This window comes from Hypanus sabinus, chromosome 30 (genome assembly GCF_030144855.1).
Source record: "Hypanus sabinus isolate sHypSab1 chromosome 30, sHypSab1.hap1, whole genome shotgun sequence".
In the NCBI taxonomy this organism is placed as follows: Eukaryota; Metazoa; Chordata; class Chondrichthyes; order Myliobatiformes; family Dasyatidae; genus Hypanus; species Hypanus sabinus.
The window spans coordinates 8,245,580-8,266,336 of NC_082735.1; the positions used below are offsets into that span (position 1 = coordinate 8,245,580).

Consider the following 20,757-nt stretch of genomic DNA (forward strand, 5'->3'; position numbering starts at 1 on the left):
CTATCTTCTTTCTCTTCACATAGCTAAAAAAGCTTTTGCTATCCCCTTTTATATTCCTGGCTAGACTGAGCTCATACCTGATTTTTTCTCTCCGTATTGCTTTGTGGATCCAGAACTGGCTTGCCCACAGAAGGCAAAGAGTGGCTGTAGACGGGTCATATTCTGCATGGAGGTCAGTGACCAGTGGAGTGCCTCAGGGATCTGTTCTGGGACCCTTGCTCTTCGTGATCTTTATAAATGACCTGGATGAGGAAGTGGGGGGGATGGGTTAGTAAGTTTGCTGATGACACAAAGGTTGGAGGTGTTGTGGATAGTGTGCAGGGCTATCAGAGGTTACAGCGGGACACTGATAGGATGCAAAACTGGGCTGAAAAGTGGCAGATGGAGTTCAACCCAGATAAGTGTGAAGTGGTTCATTTTGGTAGGTCAAATATGATGGCAGAATATAGTATTAATGGTAAGACTCTTGGCAGTGTGGAGGATCAGAGGGATCTTGGGGTCCGAGTCCATAAGATGCTCAAAGCAGCTGCACAGGTTGACTCTGTGGTTAAGAAAGTGTATGGTGTACTGGCCTTCATCAATCATGGAAATTTGGGAGCTGAGAGGTAATGTTGCAGCTGTTTAGGACCCTGGTCAGACCCCACTTGGAGTACTGTGCTCAGTTCTGGTCATCTCATTACAAGAAAGATGTGGAAGCCATAGAAAGGGAGCAGAGGAGATTTACAAGGATGTTGCCTGGATTGGGGAGCATACCTTATGAGAATAGGGTTGAGTGCACTCGGCCTTTTCTACTTGGAGTGACGGAGTTTGAGAGGTGACCTGCTGGAGGTGTATAAGATGATGAGAGGTATTGATCGTGTGGATAGTCAGAGGCTTTTTCCCAGGGCTGAAGTAGCTGGCACAAGCGGGCACAGGTTTAAAGTGCTTGGGAGTAGGTACAGAGGAGATGTCAGGGGTAGGTTTTTTACGCAGAGAGTGGTGAGTGCAAGGAATGGGCTGCCGGCGACAGTGGTGGAGGCAGGTAAGATAGGGTCTTTTAAGAGACTCCTGGACAGGTACATGGAGCCTAGAAAAATAGAGGGCTATGGGTAACCCTAGTAATTTCTAAGGTAGGGACATGTTCGGCACAGCTCTGTGGGCCGAAGGGCCTGTATTGTGCTGTAGGGTTTCTATGTTTAAATCAAATCATCTTTCCAGCCTGAAAAAGATCAGTTTGTCTTACTCTACGCACTAACCACTCTTTAGTCCGTGTTAACACACATCCCCAATACCACGAGCTTGTTCACCAGTTTTTCATGTTGCACCTTATCGAATGCCTTCTGGAAGTCTAAATAAACCGCTACACCCACCGACTGCCCTCTATTGACTTTAGTTGTTTCACCCACAAAGAACTGCAGCAAATACTATTTACCCTTCACAGAAATACATTGACTAATATTCTCGGAGCAATCTCAAGAAATTCATTAACCACACGGCTTCTTAGGCAAGCGCTGGGAACGGCATCTCTGCGCCCAGCAGCGGAGTCAAATGTGATGTGCCGGAGCAACAGATGTGAACATTCCACCACCCGGTTTAAAAATAACAAGTGAAGTCCACATGTAGGGGAATCCCAACAAGCTTCCAATCCAACTTCCCGGCGGGGGGGACTGACTGCCCGCATCCGTCATTCAGCGAGTTAGCGAAACGCACACAACAACAGAATAGCCACATCTATATAGTCTTCATTACACGGAAATTGTATTTGGTAACTTGTTTGGAGGATTTGGCTATGCTTAACCTGGTTGTTGAGTTGTGTACAGAATTCTATTCGGAAATTGCGATTGTGAAACACTATAAGAACCGTGTAAATTCACCAGGGACGTGACTCCTGCACGCTTAAACTCACTGGGGTCCACTTTCCACCGGGTGAGCAGACCCTGAACAGCGCTGGCCAGAACACGAATAACGTGTTTCTAGACCCAGTACTTGAAGCGGACACTGCCTGCTTACGAGCGTCCATTCTTATTGAAGGGCTGGATATGTGATGGGTCAGGCTGCAGATCGAAAACGACATTTGCTCTTAAGAAGCCAAACCTTGGCGTGGAATCAACAGTTGGTTACTAATCAGTAACCACCCCCTCAGAGTAAAGTTACCCCTCAGACTGCCTCTCACCCCTAACCTATGACCTGTAGTCCCACCCAACCTCAGTGGAAACCGCCTGCTTGCATCCACCACATCAATACCACTCTTAATTTGTACACCTCCACCACATTGCCCATCAATCTCCCACGTTCCTATCCAATTCAAGCTCTCCACTGCACGAGTATGTTGGTCGGTGCTCGCTCTTGGTGTCAGGGTGCCCCTTGTAGACCAGGTTGCCATTTTTTTTTATCATGATGAGAGCGCCGTTGGACAAGAGGGCCGACCGAATTCAGCGCGGGAGGAGGCTGGAGCGGGGTGAGTGCAGCAACAACGGAAGCTCCAGCAGATGTGTAGGTGACGGCTGCAACAGACACTAAATTGACGGGGGCGGGGGGAGACCAACACGGAGAAAGCCCTCGCATCATGCTTCCCAGGATCACGTAGGAGCAATGGAATCCCCCCCTCCACCTACTGGAATGGGCTCTCTATTTCCGTGCCCTGACCTACCGTGTGAGAACAGGCCTTTCTGCCCACCATCTATGTGCCCACTTTGATGCCCGCCCAAACTATGCCTCCATTCTCTGCCCGATCCCGTGACTGTATTGAGAATTAGCTCTGTGTTGCATAGTGAGTCACTCTGTGGGGCGGACAACCTGTTCCTTGCGTGGCCCCGGGGGGATTCATGTCAGGCAGGGTCTTTATCTCTCTTTCATTGAATTTGAAGGATCTCGCTCGTTGCTGGGTCTATTGCAGCCATACTCTATGCTGCGTGAGGTTTTCTGCAGTGGAGAGTATGCCTCAATGGGCTACCTCGCAGTGAGTTCACGTTAGGAACCATCTGTGTTTTCTACCAAAGTGTCTGCTAGGGTGTAAGTCGCCTTCACGCCGTTTCTGCGTCCTCTTGTCAAATTTCGCTATTAGTTTTGTCCACTCCCTCAAATGGAGAGCAGGTAAATAGGCGAATAGTTTCCTGCTTTAATTGCAAGGCCCCAAATCATCACTGCAGTGACGTCCCGTTTCCTGGTGCCCATTACTTCTGAGATGACGTATGCTTTTGGAGGCACTTAAAAGGGAACGCTCCACGCAGAATAACCTTGGATCAATCATTCTCAAAAGCCAATCAACAGTGGCAGTTCCCAAGCAATTCTTCAAAGCTATGCTTTATTTTTAGAAATGTTTCCACATTGAGTAGTTACTTTTTGTCATTAACGCAAACAAGTAAAGATTTAGTTTTGAACACTTCTGACATTGCCAATTAACTCTCCCATATCCTGGGTTACAATCTTAAATTGAGAAGATCACTCAACAACCATGTAACAATGCTGATTTCCCGAGTTCTTGTCCTGCCATTTTTAACGGCCGCGACATGCTGTGATCCTGGGGGCTATTTGCAGAATTTGCTGCTCTAGCTCTCCGTGGTGGTTCTCTGCAGAGATCTCAAATTAGATCATTTATGTAAACACTCCGATAATTACCCGACATCAGTTCAAAACAAATTACGATTTCTGCTGATCAGTTCATCAGTGAATTGTGCCATTAATAGCCATTCAAATCCCACAGAAGGAGGCTGACTCTCACTAATTACCTCACTGAGAAAGAAAACAGGAACTTATTCCACATACTCTAAATACCTATCTTTTCATCGGCAGTTTTAACTTTTCAGTGGGTATTTACATTTTTCGCAATCATGTAACTCACGGTTTTCATGTAACTCTTCCGAAATTTTCCTGATTCACAATTTACCACTGTAGTGGGCCTGATCACAAACAGCCACGAGTTGGACTGAGATATCCCTCAATATCAGCAAGACAGAAGCGCTGATCACTTACTTTAGGAAGGTTGTAGTGTGTGTGTGGGGGGGGGGGGGGTGTTACATATGCTTCTGTTTATGTCAATGTGCTGAGGTTGAGAAGGGTTGAGGATTGAGAAGTATGATAAAGTAGACTCTTGACTTCACAATCTACCTTATCGTCTACAGATAAAATGCAGTGCATTGTCTAATAAGGTGCAAAGCCGTAACGAGGTAAAGTGCGAAGTCAAGAATGTATCTTACCATACTCGGAAACCATTCAGTAGTCTAGTAACACTGGGATAGAAGCTGTCCTTGAGCCTGATCTTGCATGCTTTCAAGGTGCTGTATCTCCTGCCCAATGAGAGGGGGGAGAAGGTGGGGTGGGGGTGGGGGTGGGGGTTCTTTGATTATTTTGGCTACTTTACCAAGGCAGCAGGAAGTATAGACAGTCCATGGAAGGGAGGCTAGTTTCCCCATTTTACTAAGCTTTGCTTACAACTTTCTGCAGTTTCTTGCATTCACAGGCAGAGCTGTGTTGCACCTTATTGCCTATCTGCACTGCCCTTTATCTGTAGCTGCTACCCTTTATTTTGTGTTTTATTGTTTTATCTTGTATTACCTCAATGGACTATATAATGAATTGATTCAAAAGAACAGTATGCAAGACAAGCTTTTCATAGTGCTAGATTTCATACAAAAATGATGATAAGCTAAACCAAACCACTACCTTCTTTTAGTAGCGTTGGTATCCTTGGAAATACTATTGTGTTTCATTTCAACTAACTACCTTATTCTCAATAATTTCCCATCAATAGCAAATGCCTTGGCTACCACGTTTGCACTTCTCTCCACATAGAAGTGCTCACTGTTTCCTCACTCCTCAGCCTCTCAATGAGGGATCATTTCCTATGGTAATTGGGGTGGTCTATGAACTAGGAATATCTGTGGTCATCCCTGGGATCTTCAGAAGATGGATGGCTGCCTAATCAACCCAACCAACATAGTAGGTGCTTGTGAGATGAAGTAACCACGGCTCAAGTTCCAGCAACTCATTTACAGCTTTGCATCCAATGTGCCACCAACATGCTCCTTTCATCTTCAGAGTGGCTAACGTCCAGCAACTGGTGGCTTTATTAATGTGGCACGAGACATAGTTCCTTGTACTGTTGAAGATATACCCTCACACCCTCTTGTTCTGGACTGCATGCAGTTCCCTCTGCGTCCAATTTAGGTGATCATTTCTAAAATCTTTTCATGATTCATGGAGTGCGAATGCAAGATATTAATCCAAAATGTAGACATTTCCCTTGCCCCAACAATGCTGCTCAACCAGCTCTGTTCCTCCAACAAATTACCTGTTGTTACGTTTTTGAGCCTTGATATCAGCTTTGTTATAAACAATCCCTTTCAGTTTTGTCAAGTGTAATTGTCAATTCCTGAAACTAATGTGATGCAGAAAAATAACTAATATTAATCTAGTTGTTTAAGAAATAGCTTTTGAATTGATTGAAGACTTGTAGACTGTGAAGCAAAGTTCAAAATATTTAGAGGGGTTTAATCACAATGAACCTTTCTATAAAATTAGTTGTTCCTCACCTTTTAAACTGGTCTGCTGGTTGTTGTCTTGTTTCTTTCTGGGATAGGTCATCCTCTTTCCTAACTCCTGATTCGGTATGCCCTGCTAACATGAACTCTCCTCACCAATAGAGTTCTCACAAAACACCATCTGCCCTGACAGTGCATATGTTGACCATTTAATATTCCCAACTTCAGTACAAGTCAGGATATCACTGAAATGAGAAGAGACACAAAACAGTTTTAACTGGCAACCAAAGTAACTGAAGACATATTCCTACACAAATACACATATTGGTATCCTACACAATATGCATGTTAGCATCGTACACAAATATGCACATATCTACAGGGGGAAGCAAGATCTCAGCTGTGATCACACAAGAGCATAAGACATTGAAGGACGTGGAAATCATTTATCCCATTGCATCTGCTCTGCATTTACCTAAGTGCCATTTTTCTTCACTAGCCCTATGTCCCCCAACACCTGGCCACCCAAAGACCGCTGTCTTGATTATACTGACAAGGTCTCATATCCCTTTTGAGTAAAAAGTTCCAAAGAGTCCTTAAACTCTTGGCAAAGACACTTCTACATACCTCTGTCCCAAGTGAGAGCCTCTTTATTTTGTGACGGTGGCCCATGGCTCCCCCATCAGGAGAAACATCACCTGGGGTCCAAGTCCAAAAAAAATCCACATCTTTCAATGAGATCACCTTCCATTCTCCTAAACTCTAGATAACAAAGGTCCAGTCTCCTAAATCTCCACTCATATGACAATTCTCATCCATGTGAATCTTCCCAGCACTCCTTGATTGTAAGTTTTCAAGGCAACATAGTCTCGTCAGAGAGACTGCTCATTGCTTTTCTGTATTGCTGGTGGTCTTAATCTTCAAGCATCTCAGCCAGCATGCTGGAGAAACTGCATATCATTCTCTCTAGCACTAACAGATGCTTCCTGTGATTTGGTGACCAGAATTGTAGGCAGTGGTCCTCTCTGTACTGCCCCAGCCTGCAATTCCCTGTAAGCATGAACCCCATTCCTTAACTGGCACAATAGTAGTCTGAGATCAGTATAGTAACCAAAGGAGCCAAGGTGTATGCTGGCTGTATTGGCATTAATATACCACATATAAGATCTGAACTCTTGAAATTGCCATTTTCAAGAAACTATGTACCTGTGCACCAGGTCTCTCTGTTCTACTTTGTCCTGGACTATAGAGGTATGAGTTCAAATCCCACCAAGGGAACTTGGAAATGTAAACTTAGATAATTGAATAAATTAGGAGTTTCAATGTCTCAGCATCAGTAACCCAGGTCCATCTTTTCCCACACTGTCTGTGTGGAGTTTGCATAATCTGTGAATGTACGGTTTTCCTCTGGATGCTCCAGTGCCTTCATACATCCCAAACCCATACGGGTCACTGGGTCACTCCTTGTAAGCTGGTGAGTGGTGGAATATGAAAGGAGCTGATGGGAAAGTTAAAAGGAGAATAGCATAAGTGGGTGGTTGGTCATTAGTACAATTTCAATAGCTCTGAGCTGTGTAACTCTCATTCTATTTCTCCCTCTTAGTTTATTAACTTTGCACCTGCTGTTCATGAGGCATGTTTCTGACACATTTTTGGAGCTGTCATTGACAGTGCCTTTTCTGCTTCAGACTTGCGATTCTACCTTTCTCCAAAATATTTACTCTTTCCACTAGGAAATGGTCCCGTGACACTGCAGTTGGAGCTCATCTTTCTTTTCAAATAAACTTTCCAAGATCTCCTTCCCCTGAGCATCCTGCTGGCCAATGGTGATATCTCTCTACATAATTAAGAAAACTAAAAACCGTTGCATTAGACTATCCCCTCCAACCCATTCCCACTACACCCTCATGTCCATATTAGATGTTTTGCTAATTATCCTGATCAGATGTCTGGCTGTCCAGGGATACTTCTCCCAGAGCTGGTACTTTTGACCTATTGGATTGGATCAGTTTCTGTTGATCTATGTCATAGGGTTCCCACCTTACTAGCTGTTCCACACCTTGAGCTGCACCTAAGATCAGGGCCAAACTGTTAGGATGCTTCTCTCCCTTCCTCATATCTCCAAGTACCCCCAGTCTAGACTCTACTCAATGACTTTGAGCTGCACCATTCCAAGGGGAAGATTCTGCTGAGTGTGTGCTTGCTTGGGACTCTCCTTTGTCCACAAGCCATCTGCAATCCAGACACATAAACTAATCTGACCAAACTTAGTCACTATTACATATATATGTAAGAGAAGATGTGCTGGCGTTGACAAGTGTCCAAAGAGGTTCATGGGAATGTTACTGGGAGTGAAAGGGTTAATGTAGGAGGTTAATGTTTAATAGCTCAGGGCCTGTACTCAATGGAGTTTAGAAAATGAGGGGAGATCTTATGGAAGGCCTAGACAGAGTAAACATTGAGAAGATGTTTCCAGCCGTGGGGCAGACTAGGAGTAGAGTTGCAGCATCAGAATACAAGAACGTTCCTTTAGAGTAGAGTTGGGGGGGAATATCTTTAGCCGCATGGTGATGAATCTGTGGAATTCGTTGCCACAGAAGGCTGTGGTAGCCTAGTCATTGGGAGCTTGATATGTTCTTGATTAGTTATGGGGAGGAGGCAGGATAATGAGGTTGAGAGAAAAAACATATCAGCCATGATGAAACGGTGGCCTAATTCTGCTCCAATGTCTTATGGTCTTATATCTGCTCTTTACTGAAACTTTTGCAGAGGACAACATTCTGACATACTGCTGCCTTGAGTTACCTGAACTCCCAACACTGGGAGCAGATCCTGCTCCTCCCCCACCTTACCCACTGCCACATTCTTGACTTTTACACAATTGCTGAACTGTCTCTGGTGACTGTGAACTTAAGTACAGAAGATGTAGCAAGAGTTGGTGCTTCAACCCTTTGGGTCTGGTCTACCGTTCACTGAGGTCACAGTCAACCTTCAACCTTACTGCCACTTTCCAGCCCTGTACATGACTCCAGGCCTGAGATGGGTAACACTGAAATGGCCCAGCAAACTCCTTGGTTCAAAGACAAATGGGATGGACAATAAGGCCACCAGGGAATTCCAGATCCTAATAATAAATGTCTTTTTTTTAAATGGAAGATTTTTTCAAAAAATATTCAAAACATCTTCAACAAGACGGCATCTATTATTAAGGACCCCATCACGCAGGAAATACTCTTTACTTATTGCTACATCAGGGAGGAGGCCAGGAGCCTGAAGCCACTCAACATATTAGGGACAGCTTTTTCCACTCCACCATCAGGTTTCTGAACACTATCTCAATATTGTTGTTCTCTTTTTGCACCACGTACATATATATATATATACACATTTACATGTGTAACCCTCTCACTGGCATTCATATACAAACCTGGCTAATTATCTAACTCTGCTAACAGCCACATGACTCAGTGGTGAGAAGGCCACCTTTCATAAACAATATACATCTAGAGTCGGTATGATTTGGGGTTCAACCAAACAGGAAAGTTGGGATGTTCCGACGAAGGAACATTGATCGTTGTGAATGCTGTGTAAATACTCCTCCACGTAAAGTTATCGCTCGCCAGAAAATTAACAGATTGTACTCCGACATAAAATTATAAATAAATGTATTTGCCAAATTTACAGTTACAGAAAAAATAAAATAAAATAAAAGGGTTACTAGTTTACTGTTAAACTAGTCTGATGTGGCACGTGAACATTGGAGCTCATTTCTGGACTAGTCGGGGGTATCGCTTTCCTCGTGCACTGAACCCCCGTTCTGAACTAGCCACAGACTGAACCTCCCTCAAAGACCATCTCAAATGAACTGGCTCTCTCAGGAGTAGAACAGAGTGATCTAGGAATAATGATGCATAGTTCCCTGAAGGTGGAATCTCATGTGGATAGGGTGGTGAAGAAAGCTTTTGGTATGCTGGCCTTTATAAATCAGAGCATTGAGTATAGGAGTTGGGATGTAACGTTAAAATTGTACAAGGCATTGGTGAGGCCAAATTTGGATTATTGTGTACATTTCTGGTCACGGAATTATAGGAAAGATGTCAACAAAATAGAGAGAGGACAGAGGAGATTTACTAGAATGTTACTTGGGTTTCAGCACCTAAGTTACAGGGAAGGGCTGAACAAAGGTCTTTATTCTTTGGAGCGTAGAAGGTTGAGGGGGAACTTAATAGAGGTATTTAAAAAAATAAGGGGGATAGATCGAATTGACATGGATAGACTTTTTCCATTGAGAGTAGGGGAGATTCAAACAAGAGGACATGAGTTGAGAGTTAGGGGGCAAAATTTTAAGGGTAACACGAGGGGGAATTTCTTTACTCTGAGAGTGGTAGCTGTGTGGAATGAGCTTCCAGTAGAAGTAGTAGAGGCAGGTTCGGTATTGTCATTTAAAGTAAAATTGGATAGGTATATGGATAGGAAAGGAATGGAGGGTTATGGGCTGAGTGCGGGTTGGTGTGACAAGGTGAGTGTAAGCATCGGGATGGACTAGGAGGGCTAAGATGGCCTGTTTCTGTGCTGTAATTGTTATACGGTTATATTGGCACTTCTTCCTTGGAGCCATTCATCTCAGAAAGCACTTCTTACTCCTCCGAACAGCATTCTGCGGCATCTTCCTTTGTGCCCGCTCCACAGCTCCCTGAAAAAAGCCCCCAAACCGTGCTACTCTCCTTCAGAAATCTGCTCCCACCCAGCACTCTTGGATGTTCCACTGGGCAGCAAGATACAACACGTATCAAGCCACCCTGATCGATTAACACCACATTCCTGACTTGGACAACATGGCTCCTTATCTTTAGCCGAAGCCAAAGCACTCTTGCTTGCAGGATACACTACTTTTACAGAAGACTGCTAAAATAAAAATATCTCACAGTGTAGCGTAGAAATCTTACCCAGGGCATATATGTATTTCTTATTGTAATTGATGGTACTTTATGTATTGCACCATACTGCTACAGCAAAACAACCGATTTCACAACGTAAGCCAGTGATTCTGATTCTCCTCTCTCTTACATCCTGAACTGAGCTGCTCTGGTCACTTCTCACTGCTCCCTGATAGGCGCTAAGCTTTGCAATGCTCTCCTGCTATTGGATAGCCTGGTTGACTGGAAATGTCCAGGTTGACCGTGGAAGTGTGTCTCCGGGCCGATGGAGCCATTGGAATATGGAATCCTTTCACATTTTACAAGACAAGCTGCTGGTTGTGTAATGAATGAATGTGGACATCTCACTGCTCACCTGATATCTCCCCTTGTGGGGCTAAGCAGCTGTTTGTCTACAGAGACGGCCTCCATTCAGCACCTTTACCTCTGCTTCCATGCCCCCACCCACCTCCTTCTTCTTGGCTCTCAAATTACAAATGTCTTCATCTTGTGTTGATTGCAGTCTAGATTGGTGCAGGTGTGGGGAGTGTGAGGACGTGGTAGGGCCAGAAATGTGAGGAAAAGCCAGGCCTCCTCAAATGGTGAGGAGGCGGGAGTGTGAGGCCTGAATAAAACTAAGCAGAGGATGATGTCGAGGAGCCAGTTCATTGTTTAGGGCAAATTCTCCCTGCTCCCTGACTGAGGGCTTGTGGATAGTGTCGGACCAACTTGGCCAGTGCAGGAGTATTGCAAGCCATCCAAATCCCTTTCTTTGGAGGGAGAAGAGACAAGACTTGACATTTCCACACACTGCATGATGCTTTGTGGGGGCGTCTGTAGAAGTCGTTTGTCTATAAGAGTAGATTTAGCTCTGACAACTTCTCTAAGGCTACAGAGTCATATATCTGACTAGACAGCTGTGATGACCTGGGCAAAGTCCCTGAACACAGACAGTGAAAACCAGTTTCCCCTTTCTGGACTCTGTCTGCCCTTCCTGCTGCCTTGGTAGAGCAGCCAGCATCATCAAACAACCCCCTCACCCCAGTCATTTTCTCTCCTCTGCCTTCCCAAGTTCAAAGTAAATTTATTATTGAAGTACATATGTGTCACCAAACACAACCCTGAGATTTGTTTGCTTGTGGGCCCACTTAATAAATCCAGGAACTAAAATAGAGTCAATGAAAGACTGCTCTCAACAGAACAAACAACCAGTCTGCAAAAGACAGCAAACTGCAAAAAAAGGAAATAATAAATAGATAAATAAGCAATAAATGTTGAGAACATGAGATGAAGAGTCCTCGAAAGTGAGTCCATAGGCTGTAGGAACAGTTCAGTGAAGAGGCAAGTGAAATTGAGTGAAGTTAGTCCTTTTGGTTCAAGAGCCTGATGTTTGGGGTTAATCATTGTTCCTGAACCTGGTGATGTGAGTCCTGAGGCTCCTGTACCTTCTTTCAGCAAGAACAGCGCATGGCCTAGGCAGCAGAGGCCCCTGATTATTGATGCTTCTTTCCTGCGACAACGAGGCGTATAGATGTACTCAGTGGTGGAGATGGCTTTACCAGTAATGGACGAGGCCATATCCACAACTATTTTGTAGCAATTTCTGTTCAAGGGCACTGGTGTTTCTATACCAAGTTGTGGATGCCACCACACATCTATAGAAGTTTGTCAAAGTTTTAGATGTCATGCCGAATCTTCACAAACTTCTAGGGAAGTAGAGACGCTGCCGTGCTTTCTTTGTAATTCCACTTATGTACTGGGCCCAGGACAGGTTCTCTGAAATGATAACACTGAGGAATTTAAAGTATCTTTTGGAAATTATCTTTCAAAAGATGGAAGATACAAAAGCTTAAGAACACATGCAACTCGGCCCAAGGTCAACTTCTACCCTGCTGTTATAAAACTCCAGAAAAAAAACTCTTACATGACAAAGATGAAGTCTATCTCAGTGAACCTGGTCACGGTCCTTGCACTTTATTTGTCTGCCTGCACTGCACTTTCTCTCTACCTGTTATGCTATTTTCTACCTTCTGCTTCATTCTCATCTTTTACTTAATGCATGGAATGATCTGTCTCGACGACAAGCAAAAGCTTTTCACTATATCTCAGTACATATGACAACGATAGCCTAATTTATCAATTACACTGTCCGCTTAGCTGCTGTTGTGGACTTGGAGGTCCACATTGTTGTAAACGTGACCTTGAGCTAGCTGGTTCTCCAGTCATGTCTACAAGCCATCGGGAGATTTGGCCGATATTCCAACTCAGTGCTGTGTCTCCACCTTGCAGACTTCATCGTGTTCGTGGCCTCCGTGGCGGTGATAGCTGCCGGGACCAAGGGCAACATCTTCGCCACTTCAGCGCTTCGCAGCATGCGCTTCCTACAGATCCTCCGTATGGTCCGGATGGATCGCAGGGGAGGGACCTGGAAGCTGTTGGGGTCCGTGGTGTATGCTCACAGTAAGGTCAGTGCGGGCTCTGCGCTCTCTAATAACCGTCTCCGTTCCTCATGTTTCCATGTCACTTTCCTTCCCTTCGCTCTCCTTCACTGTGCCCATCCTGCACTGCCCCACTCAACTTCCCACTCATTCTGTTTCGTGTTTGAACTTCTGGACAACTAGCTAGTGATGACACACAGCGCAGATGGAAGTGATCACAGCCTTACTGACTGCCCAGTTTGTTGCCTCCCAAATGACCAGTGGCAATTGGCCCTCTACCATTGCTAAAGAAGGGAACTGATACCCATGGAGGGAACTTATCGGAAAAAGTTCTGAGGGATGATGTTTACTCAAGCAACAGGCAATCAGCATGAATTTATTTAGGAGTGTTAGTGAATATTTTGAGGTGACAAGGAACGTCTTTGAGGGAAGATTGTTTTATGTGGAACAGGGGAGATGGCCAAGATCAACCCTCTGTTCCTGCTCCTCTGGGGCAGTTCCAGAGGATAGAGCAATTCCCCCTCTTGCCCCTCCCCCCCCCAGTCAGCTGGTATCTTCACCCATGCGAAATGAAGCCCAGCCAAGCCCAATCTGCTCCACGGTACTCCATTGACCCACAAACCCACGAAAATCCCTGTGACACACCAACCCACAGAGAAACTGAATAACCATCAACTCATTGACCCAACGACCCATCAAATGTACCCCTATTATTTTCCTTAAAGTTTATAATAATTAACCCTGAAGCAGGGTTTCAGCCAGAAATGGCAACTGTTTATTCATTTCCATAGATACTGCGTACTCTGCTGAGTTCCTACAGCATTTTGTGTGCATTCTTCTGGCTTTCCAGCACTCACAGAATCTCTTGTGTTAATAATAATTAACATCATGAGAGATGTAAATGAGCTGCCAGATCTGTATCCATGACACGTCAAATCAAAGTCACCTGCCTCGCAGTGAGGGCAGAGAACTCCAAGCTCCCATGGTGAATGCTGCCTCTACATTTCCCACGGCTCTGTTTAAGAATTGTCAAGCTGGAAGTTTCGGCTTCTGCATGCAGAGTTTGGAAATTGACTCGAAAGCATCCTTCGACATAGTGAGAGTAACGGTTCCAAGTGCAGTGTGTGTATGAGCTCAGGATGGTTACCCAAAGGCCTTTGTCAACTGCTCAGTTTCCAATATAAACACTCTCCTGTGAGGGACAGCTGGATGGCAAGTAGAAGAAATACATGCCCCTCACAGTTGGTGACTGTGAAACACAGGCACTCGCTGCCCCAGTGAAATCAGCCATGGTAGAAAGTAGCACCTAGAACCTAGAGTAGTACAGCACAGTACTACTCATGATATTTTACCGACCTGTGTAAACGTACTCCATCTTAAGTCTAACCCTTCCCTCCTACTCAATTCATAAACCTCCATTTTCCTTACATTTCTGTGCCCATCAGAGAGTTGTCCAGATACTCCGATCGCAAAGAGTAGCTTTATTTGTCACATGTACTCCGAAACATCAAAACATACTGTGCTTAGTCCCAGGATTGTGCTGGGGGCAGCCCGCAAGTGTCACCACACTTCCCGGTGCCAACGTAGCTCACAACCCACCAACCCTAACTCTAACCGGTACGTTTGGACTGTGGGAGGAAACCGCAGCACCCGGAGGAAACTCATGCAGTCGTGGGGAGAACGTACAAACTCCTTACAGACAATGGTGGTTTGTACTCTACCCACCAACCCAGCAGTGTGTTCTAGGCATCCACCACTCTGTCTGCAAAAACTTAGCCCTGACATCTCCTCTAACTTTTCCTCCATTCACTTTCTCCAGTGTTAGCCACTGCTGTCCGAGGAAAAAGATACTGGCTGTCTGCTCTAATAACTATGCTTCTCATTATCTTATACACCCCTATCAAGTTGCCTGATATCCTCTCACTCCAAAGAGAAAAGCCCAACCTCATGTGACGTTGTCTCACAAGAACTTGGTGGCTTTCCCAGTATGGATAGCTCAGTCACTCATACAAGTGATGTTCACCCCAACCAGTGTACAGACACCTTGAAACATCTATTTGTTTGAAATGATTTATTAAAATTTGAAGCATTAGAGTAAGATGTTGAGTTATTCTGTTGCAGGAGCTGATCACAGCCTGGTACATTGGATTCTTAATCCTCATTTTCTCCTCGTTCCTTGTCTACCTGGCTGAGAAGGAGGATAATACAGAATTTTCGACATACGCAGACTCCCTCTGGTGGGGAACAGTAAGTCCAGACTCAGTACTGTTTGTGTAATGTGCTCTTCAAGTGCCCTGTGTTTGCTAGTGATGTGGGAACAAACTAATGAGCTGGGAGCTTGCTCTTTGCTCCCAGTGTGCAGGTAGGTTAACTCACCAGGACGTGAACAGCCTTTACTGGCAAAGGTTCAGGGCTGGGTGTGCTGAGATGAAGTGTTCTGTGTTCTGTCAAAGCCAAAGAGAAGTCTTTTCCTTTCAGGGTGTGTGTGTGTGTGTGTGTGTGTGTGTGTGTGTGTGTGTGTGTGTGTGTGTGTGTGTGTGTGTGTGTGTGTGTGTGTGTGTGTGTGTGTGTGAGTGTGAGTGTGTGTGTGTGTGTGTGTGTGTGTGTGTGTGGTGTGTGTGTGTGTGTGTGTGGTGTGTGTGTGTGTGTGAGTGTGAGTGTGTGTGTGTGTGTGTGTGTGTGTGTGTGTGTGTGTGTGTGAGTGAGTGTGAGTGTGTGTGTGTGTGTGTGTGTGTGTGTGTGTGTGTGGTGGAGGTGGGGGTCATTTTGTGGTTGGAAGGGTAGAGGGAAAGGGAGAGGTATCCCAATGTCAGTCACAGAGTCATAGAGAGCTACAGCACAGAAACTGGCCTTTCAGCCCATTTAGTTGTTGGCGAGCTGCTAGCTTGCTCTTGATAGGGTAAACACTGTTTTATGCATTCATTACCAGCTATTTATTAGTTGTGTTTGCCATCCAAAGATGTCCCTCTGGAAATCTGTGGCTAAACTGTCTTGTTGCATGACATGCCTCCAGTAGGCTGAGTGAACTGAGGTTTTAACAGCCCCATATGCTAAGATGACATGTAGGTTAATTATAGTTGTTTCAGATGTTTCGATAAAGCTTGCTCTCCTGATCTGATGTCATGTTAATAGGCAGATGCATTATCCGAGCAATTTTCACTTGTTATTTGTGTGACAGTTTACAAAAATTGCTGGAAATACTCAGTAAGTCAGGCAGCGGGCATGGTGAGAGAATCAGAGTCAACATCTCAGATGAGCTAGACAAGAGGGAAGTGAATCTGGAGATTTGCTGAGCACCTTTGCTCCATCTACTCTAGACCCCTGGATCTCCCAGTGCAGCTGCTTAAATTCCCACATCGACACCAGATTGATTCCTGGGATGGCAGGACTTTCATATGAAGAAAGACTGGATCGACTAGGCTTATACTCACTGGAATTTAGAAGATTGAGGGGGGGATCTTATTGAAACATATAAGATTCTAAAGGGATTGGACAGGCTAGATGCAGGAAGATTGTTTCCGATGTTGGGGAAGTCCAGAACGAGGGGTCACAGTTTAAGGATAAAGGGGAAGCCTTTTAGGACCAAGATGAGGAAAAACTTCTTCACACAGAGAGTAGTGAATCTGTGGAATTTCTGCCACAGGAAAGTTGAGGCAGGTTCATTGGCTATATTTAAGAGGAAGTTAGATATGGCCCTTGTGGCTAAAGGGATCAGGGGGTATGGAGAGAAAGCAGGTACAGGGTTTTGAGTTGGATGATCAGCCATGATCATACTGAATGGCAGTGCAGGCTCAAAGGGCCGAATGGCCTACTCCTGCACCTATTTTCTATGTTTCTATGACACATCTATCCTCGGTGTCCAGCTATGCCAAGTCAGAGCTAAATGCAGATTAGAGGAACTGCATCTTAACCTCCAGCAGTCTCAAACCTGGCAGCATGAACATCGAATTCTGAAACTTAGAGCAACCACTCCCCCACCTGTCCCTTTTGTCTCTCATCTTAATCCACTTGGCCCCCATCACCACATCTTTCTTTTTCCCCTGCATCTCCATCTGTCCATTACTTCCACTCCTTCCATTGGTTCCTTTCAGCATATCCCTGTGGTGAACTACATATACCTGTCTGGACGTGCCCCCTGCTGACTGCTCCTGTGGCTCCTCCCACAGACCCCGGTATAAAGACGATTGAGGTCTGAGCCCGGCCTCTCAGTCTCCAGGATGTAGTATGATGGTCACTCACTGTTTGTTCCTTCTTCCAGTCAATAAAAGCCAATATCTCGCCTTTACGTCTCAGAGTGAGTTATTGATGGTGCATCAATCCCTCCCTCCATTCCATGTTCCACTTTCCTCTCCAATCCAATTCCATCATCTTCAGCCCTTTGTTATTCCCCTCCCAGCCTCTAGCTATTTCCAATCTCCTTCCTCATGTGCCTATCACACACATCCCTCACATAGTTCTACCTATCACCACCTATCTCTTGCTCCACCCCTTTCTATGCTGGTTATCACTCCTCGTGAAGGGTCTCAACAAGATTCGTGCCCTCACAACTCACTGAGTTGCTCCAGCACCTTGCAAGCTATTTCAGACAATATGAGAAGAGGGAAAGATCAGTGATCCAGGAGTCCTTGCTTTATAACCTGTGGTGGGACATCTCAGCCTGCCAGATCCATAGGCTGATCAGGTGGACTGTAGGGAAACAGATCTGGAACTTGTGCAAGATGCTATGTGTAGTGTGTTTAGTCATCATAGAGCCCAAGTTATCTGGACAATGATGTGTGCTATTTGGGCAATTTGAAACTGAACATGGCTTCCCACTATGATTCACTCCAAGCAGTAGAACAATGTGGACTAGCTTTACCCCGTATTGGTGAGCAGGAGATGGGACAAGTATACCTGGCTAAAATAGTGGATTATTAGCCAATGTGTCTTAGCATTGCCCCACCCCAATTCCATGGAAAGAAAGACAACCATTGAAAGGTATTCTGGTAAAATTGGCTGACAATTCAGGTAGGGATGGCCCCTTGGCTCTGATTGGAGGAGGCATTCATCCCCAGTAAAGAGCTGCCTCTACACACTGACTGGCATAACTGCTGAGCAGCCAATAGGTTCCATTTACAAGGATATTGGCACCACTTTGCTCTCTCTGTTAGTACGACAACCTGCTGGCATGTCCTATTATCAATATGCTATTTTTAAAATCCATATTACCACCATCTAGAAAACCTGATAGCCACTGAATCTTATACCCACAACACCCCTGGCCTCATCCTATTAAAGACATTCCCTTTGTCCTATCCATCCCATCTCCTCTGCAACTGAAAAGTAATCGTTTTCACTCAACCTCTGATGAAGGGTCTTTGACCTGAAACATTAATTCTGATCCTCTCTTCACAGTCACTGTCTGACCTGCTGAGTCTTAGTTCATATTTCAGAGCTACAAGCTGACTTCAATTGAAGAGCAAAAAAAAACTGCAGGAACTGGAAATATGCAGTAACAAAAGAAAATGCTGGGAAAACTCAACAGGTCAGAGTTAAGGTCGGGCACCCTTTGTCGCAAATTGATAAAACAAATGTTTTAAGTTGCTGAAGAGAGAGGGGTGGAGAGAAGAGCAGTTGAGTCAGTGATATGATGGAGACCTCGTTGCTAAGATGACCAAGTAACAGCTGAGCTGCCAGAGAGGCAGGACCTCTCTGCAAGAGTGACGTAACAGAGAGAGACAAAGCAACAACAGTGCTGGAACCAGGAGAGATTGAGCTCAGGAACCATTGGAAATCTGAAAGCTAGAATACTCAGCACTTGTAGAGAGAAGATTTGACCGATGAACAACTTTACGTTGTAACTAATTCAGAGTTCAGATTTCTTATTCAGGTTTCTTTATTGCAGGGTAACATACAATGAAATGTGTTGTTTGCATTAACAACCAGCACGCTAAAGGATATGCTTTGGGCAGCCTGCAAGTGTCACTGTATATTCTGGCACCAACATAACATGACTACAATACTTGTCAGAACAACTTAAAACACAACAAAACAGGACATACCAAGCAAAAAGCTACCACAGCGAAACCAGCCCCGTTCCTACCTCCCTATGTACATGCACAGTTCTCTTACCCCAGGACGGGCTGTCTTCAGCCTCCAACCTCCAGAGGACATGGATTTGCAGAGACTGGGCCCCAACTTCCTCAGCAGACTCACAGTGGTTTACAGATTCAGGGCTCAGGGCATCAGGCCTCAACGTCTGGTCCTCCCAATTGGCCTTCGGGCTTTGATCCAGACCTCCAATTGACCTCCGGACCTCTTATCAATCTTCGGGCTTTGATCTGGAACTCTGATTGCTCTTCAGATCGCATCAACAAGTTCAGTCACAACAGGACAGGATGGTTATCTGAAATTGTTGAATTCTGTATTGGGTCCCAAGGACTTCAAAGTCTCCAGCTGGGAGGTGAGGTTCACTGACCCCAGGGAAGTACCAGGTTCTGCCACTGAGAACCGAGATAGCGCTGGGGAAACGATAACACAAGATGAGAAATTTGAGTGTTTTGAGTGGGCTTCTCTCTTATTTGCTCCTCATCGCCATCATTCCCTCCTGGGTAAAATCGTTGAGTGGCCGAGTGGGCAGACAGTTTCAAGCAGCAAGACTAGGTAGGGAGGTAAGGTGAAAGGGAAAGGTGCTATTGGTGAAATGGGGAATGCAAAACAGGGAGGGTGAGCACAGAGGTTCACCAGCAACTAGACTCACACAAGGGAAAAGTTGGCACTTCCCAAAATAAGGTCATCCATAACAAAGGTGGCACAAACAGATGGAATTTGATTTAAGAACCATATAGATATGAAGCTGCAAGGATACCAAGTAGAAACCCTCCAGGAATAATATTTTGGGAAGACAGGCTAAATGGGACATTTAGGGACGGGAAGGGACAGGGCAGGTGGTGGTAAGCTCTAATCCTACAGGTTAGCATCAGTGGAGGAATGAGAAGGGATCTTGGCTCAGAAGAGGTATGTGAGTAATAAGCAAAGGGAGTATTTGAATAAATATTTCATAATTCATATAGTTCTTTGAGACTCCCTGGAAGGTGAGCCCATGTTATCAAACCAAGGAACCACTCAATACTCTTATAAAGGGTGAGTAACAGTTATTCTTGAGCCTGGTGTAATGTGCTTTCAGGCTTTTGTATCTTCTGCCTGATGGGAGAGGGAGAAGAGAGAATGTCTAGGTCAGGTAGGTCTTTGATTATGTTGGCTCCTTTATAGAGATAGCAAGAAGTATAGATAAAGTCTATGGAGGAGAGACTGATGTGACATACTGAGTGGTATCTCTGCAGTATCTTGTGGTTACAGGAAGAGCTGTTGCCATTCCATGAAGTTCCATGGGTTCAGGACACTCGTGGGTAAGTGTCCCCCTTCTGATTCCCACCTTGCATTCTCCCTCAGCTGATCAGTCACTGCGTCTCCGTGTTGAACAATAGCTAGAAAATGCAAGTGTAGTCAAGTCACAGAAAGAACTCTGTGGACGTCTTCAGTATCCATAACCAGTGATGCTCAGTAGCATCACTTTCCCAGGACCGTCTCGTCAACACCCCTCTGATATGGCATCTGTGCCGTCTTTGATAAAGTCCTGTGATGAAACCCTCAGTGGGTTTAGTTTCCTCTCTGTACCAGGCCAGACCTGGACATGGTCCGAAAATCAGGAAAAAATCTGCAGATGCTGGAAATCTGAAACAACAAAAAAGAAACAGAAGTAATATTACAGAACTTTGAAGGAGTTTGGATCGAGTTTCCCCATCCTGAAATGTTAAATCTGTTTCTCACTCTATAGATGCTGCCTGACCTACTGAGTGTTTCCACTACTCTGATTCCGTTCCATATTATTTTCTAACAAGTCCATTACAGACCAGTGGATATTAATATTTATCTGAACAATTCTCGAAGCTTCCTTAGCCCATT

At 44.9% G+C, this 20,757-nt stretch overlaps 1 protein-coding gene and 1 long non-coding RNA gene across 4 annotated transcripts in view; one reads left to right on the forward strand and one right to left on the reverse strand.

Annotated features, from left to right (window-relative positions):
- The window catches only part of LOC132383386 (potassium voltage-gated channel subfamily KQT member 4-like), a 414,661-nt gene that overhangs the window by 47,765 nt on the left and 346,139 nt on the right, over positions 1–20,757 (forward strand). For all 3 annotated transcript variants that reach the window (XM_059954281.1, XM_059954283.1, XM_059954282.1), the window contains exons 3-4: positions 12,665–12,840; positions 14,935–15,060. In XM_059954281.1, the coding sequence (XP_059810264.1) occupies positions 12,665–12,840; positions 14,935–15,060 (302 nt within the window). The remainder of the gene's footprint in view (positions 1–12,664; positions 12,841–14,934; positions 15,061–20,757) is intronic.
- Positions 146–20,607, reverse strand: LOC132383388 (uncharacterized). Its single transcript, XR_009508648.1, has 3 exons — positions 18,925–20,607; positions 5,511–5,704; positions 146–242 (listed from the first exon to the last, which is right to left on the reverse strand). It is a non-coding gene; the product is annotated as an uncharacterized LOC132383388 (long non-coding RNA).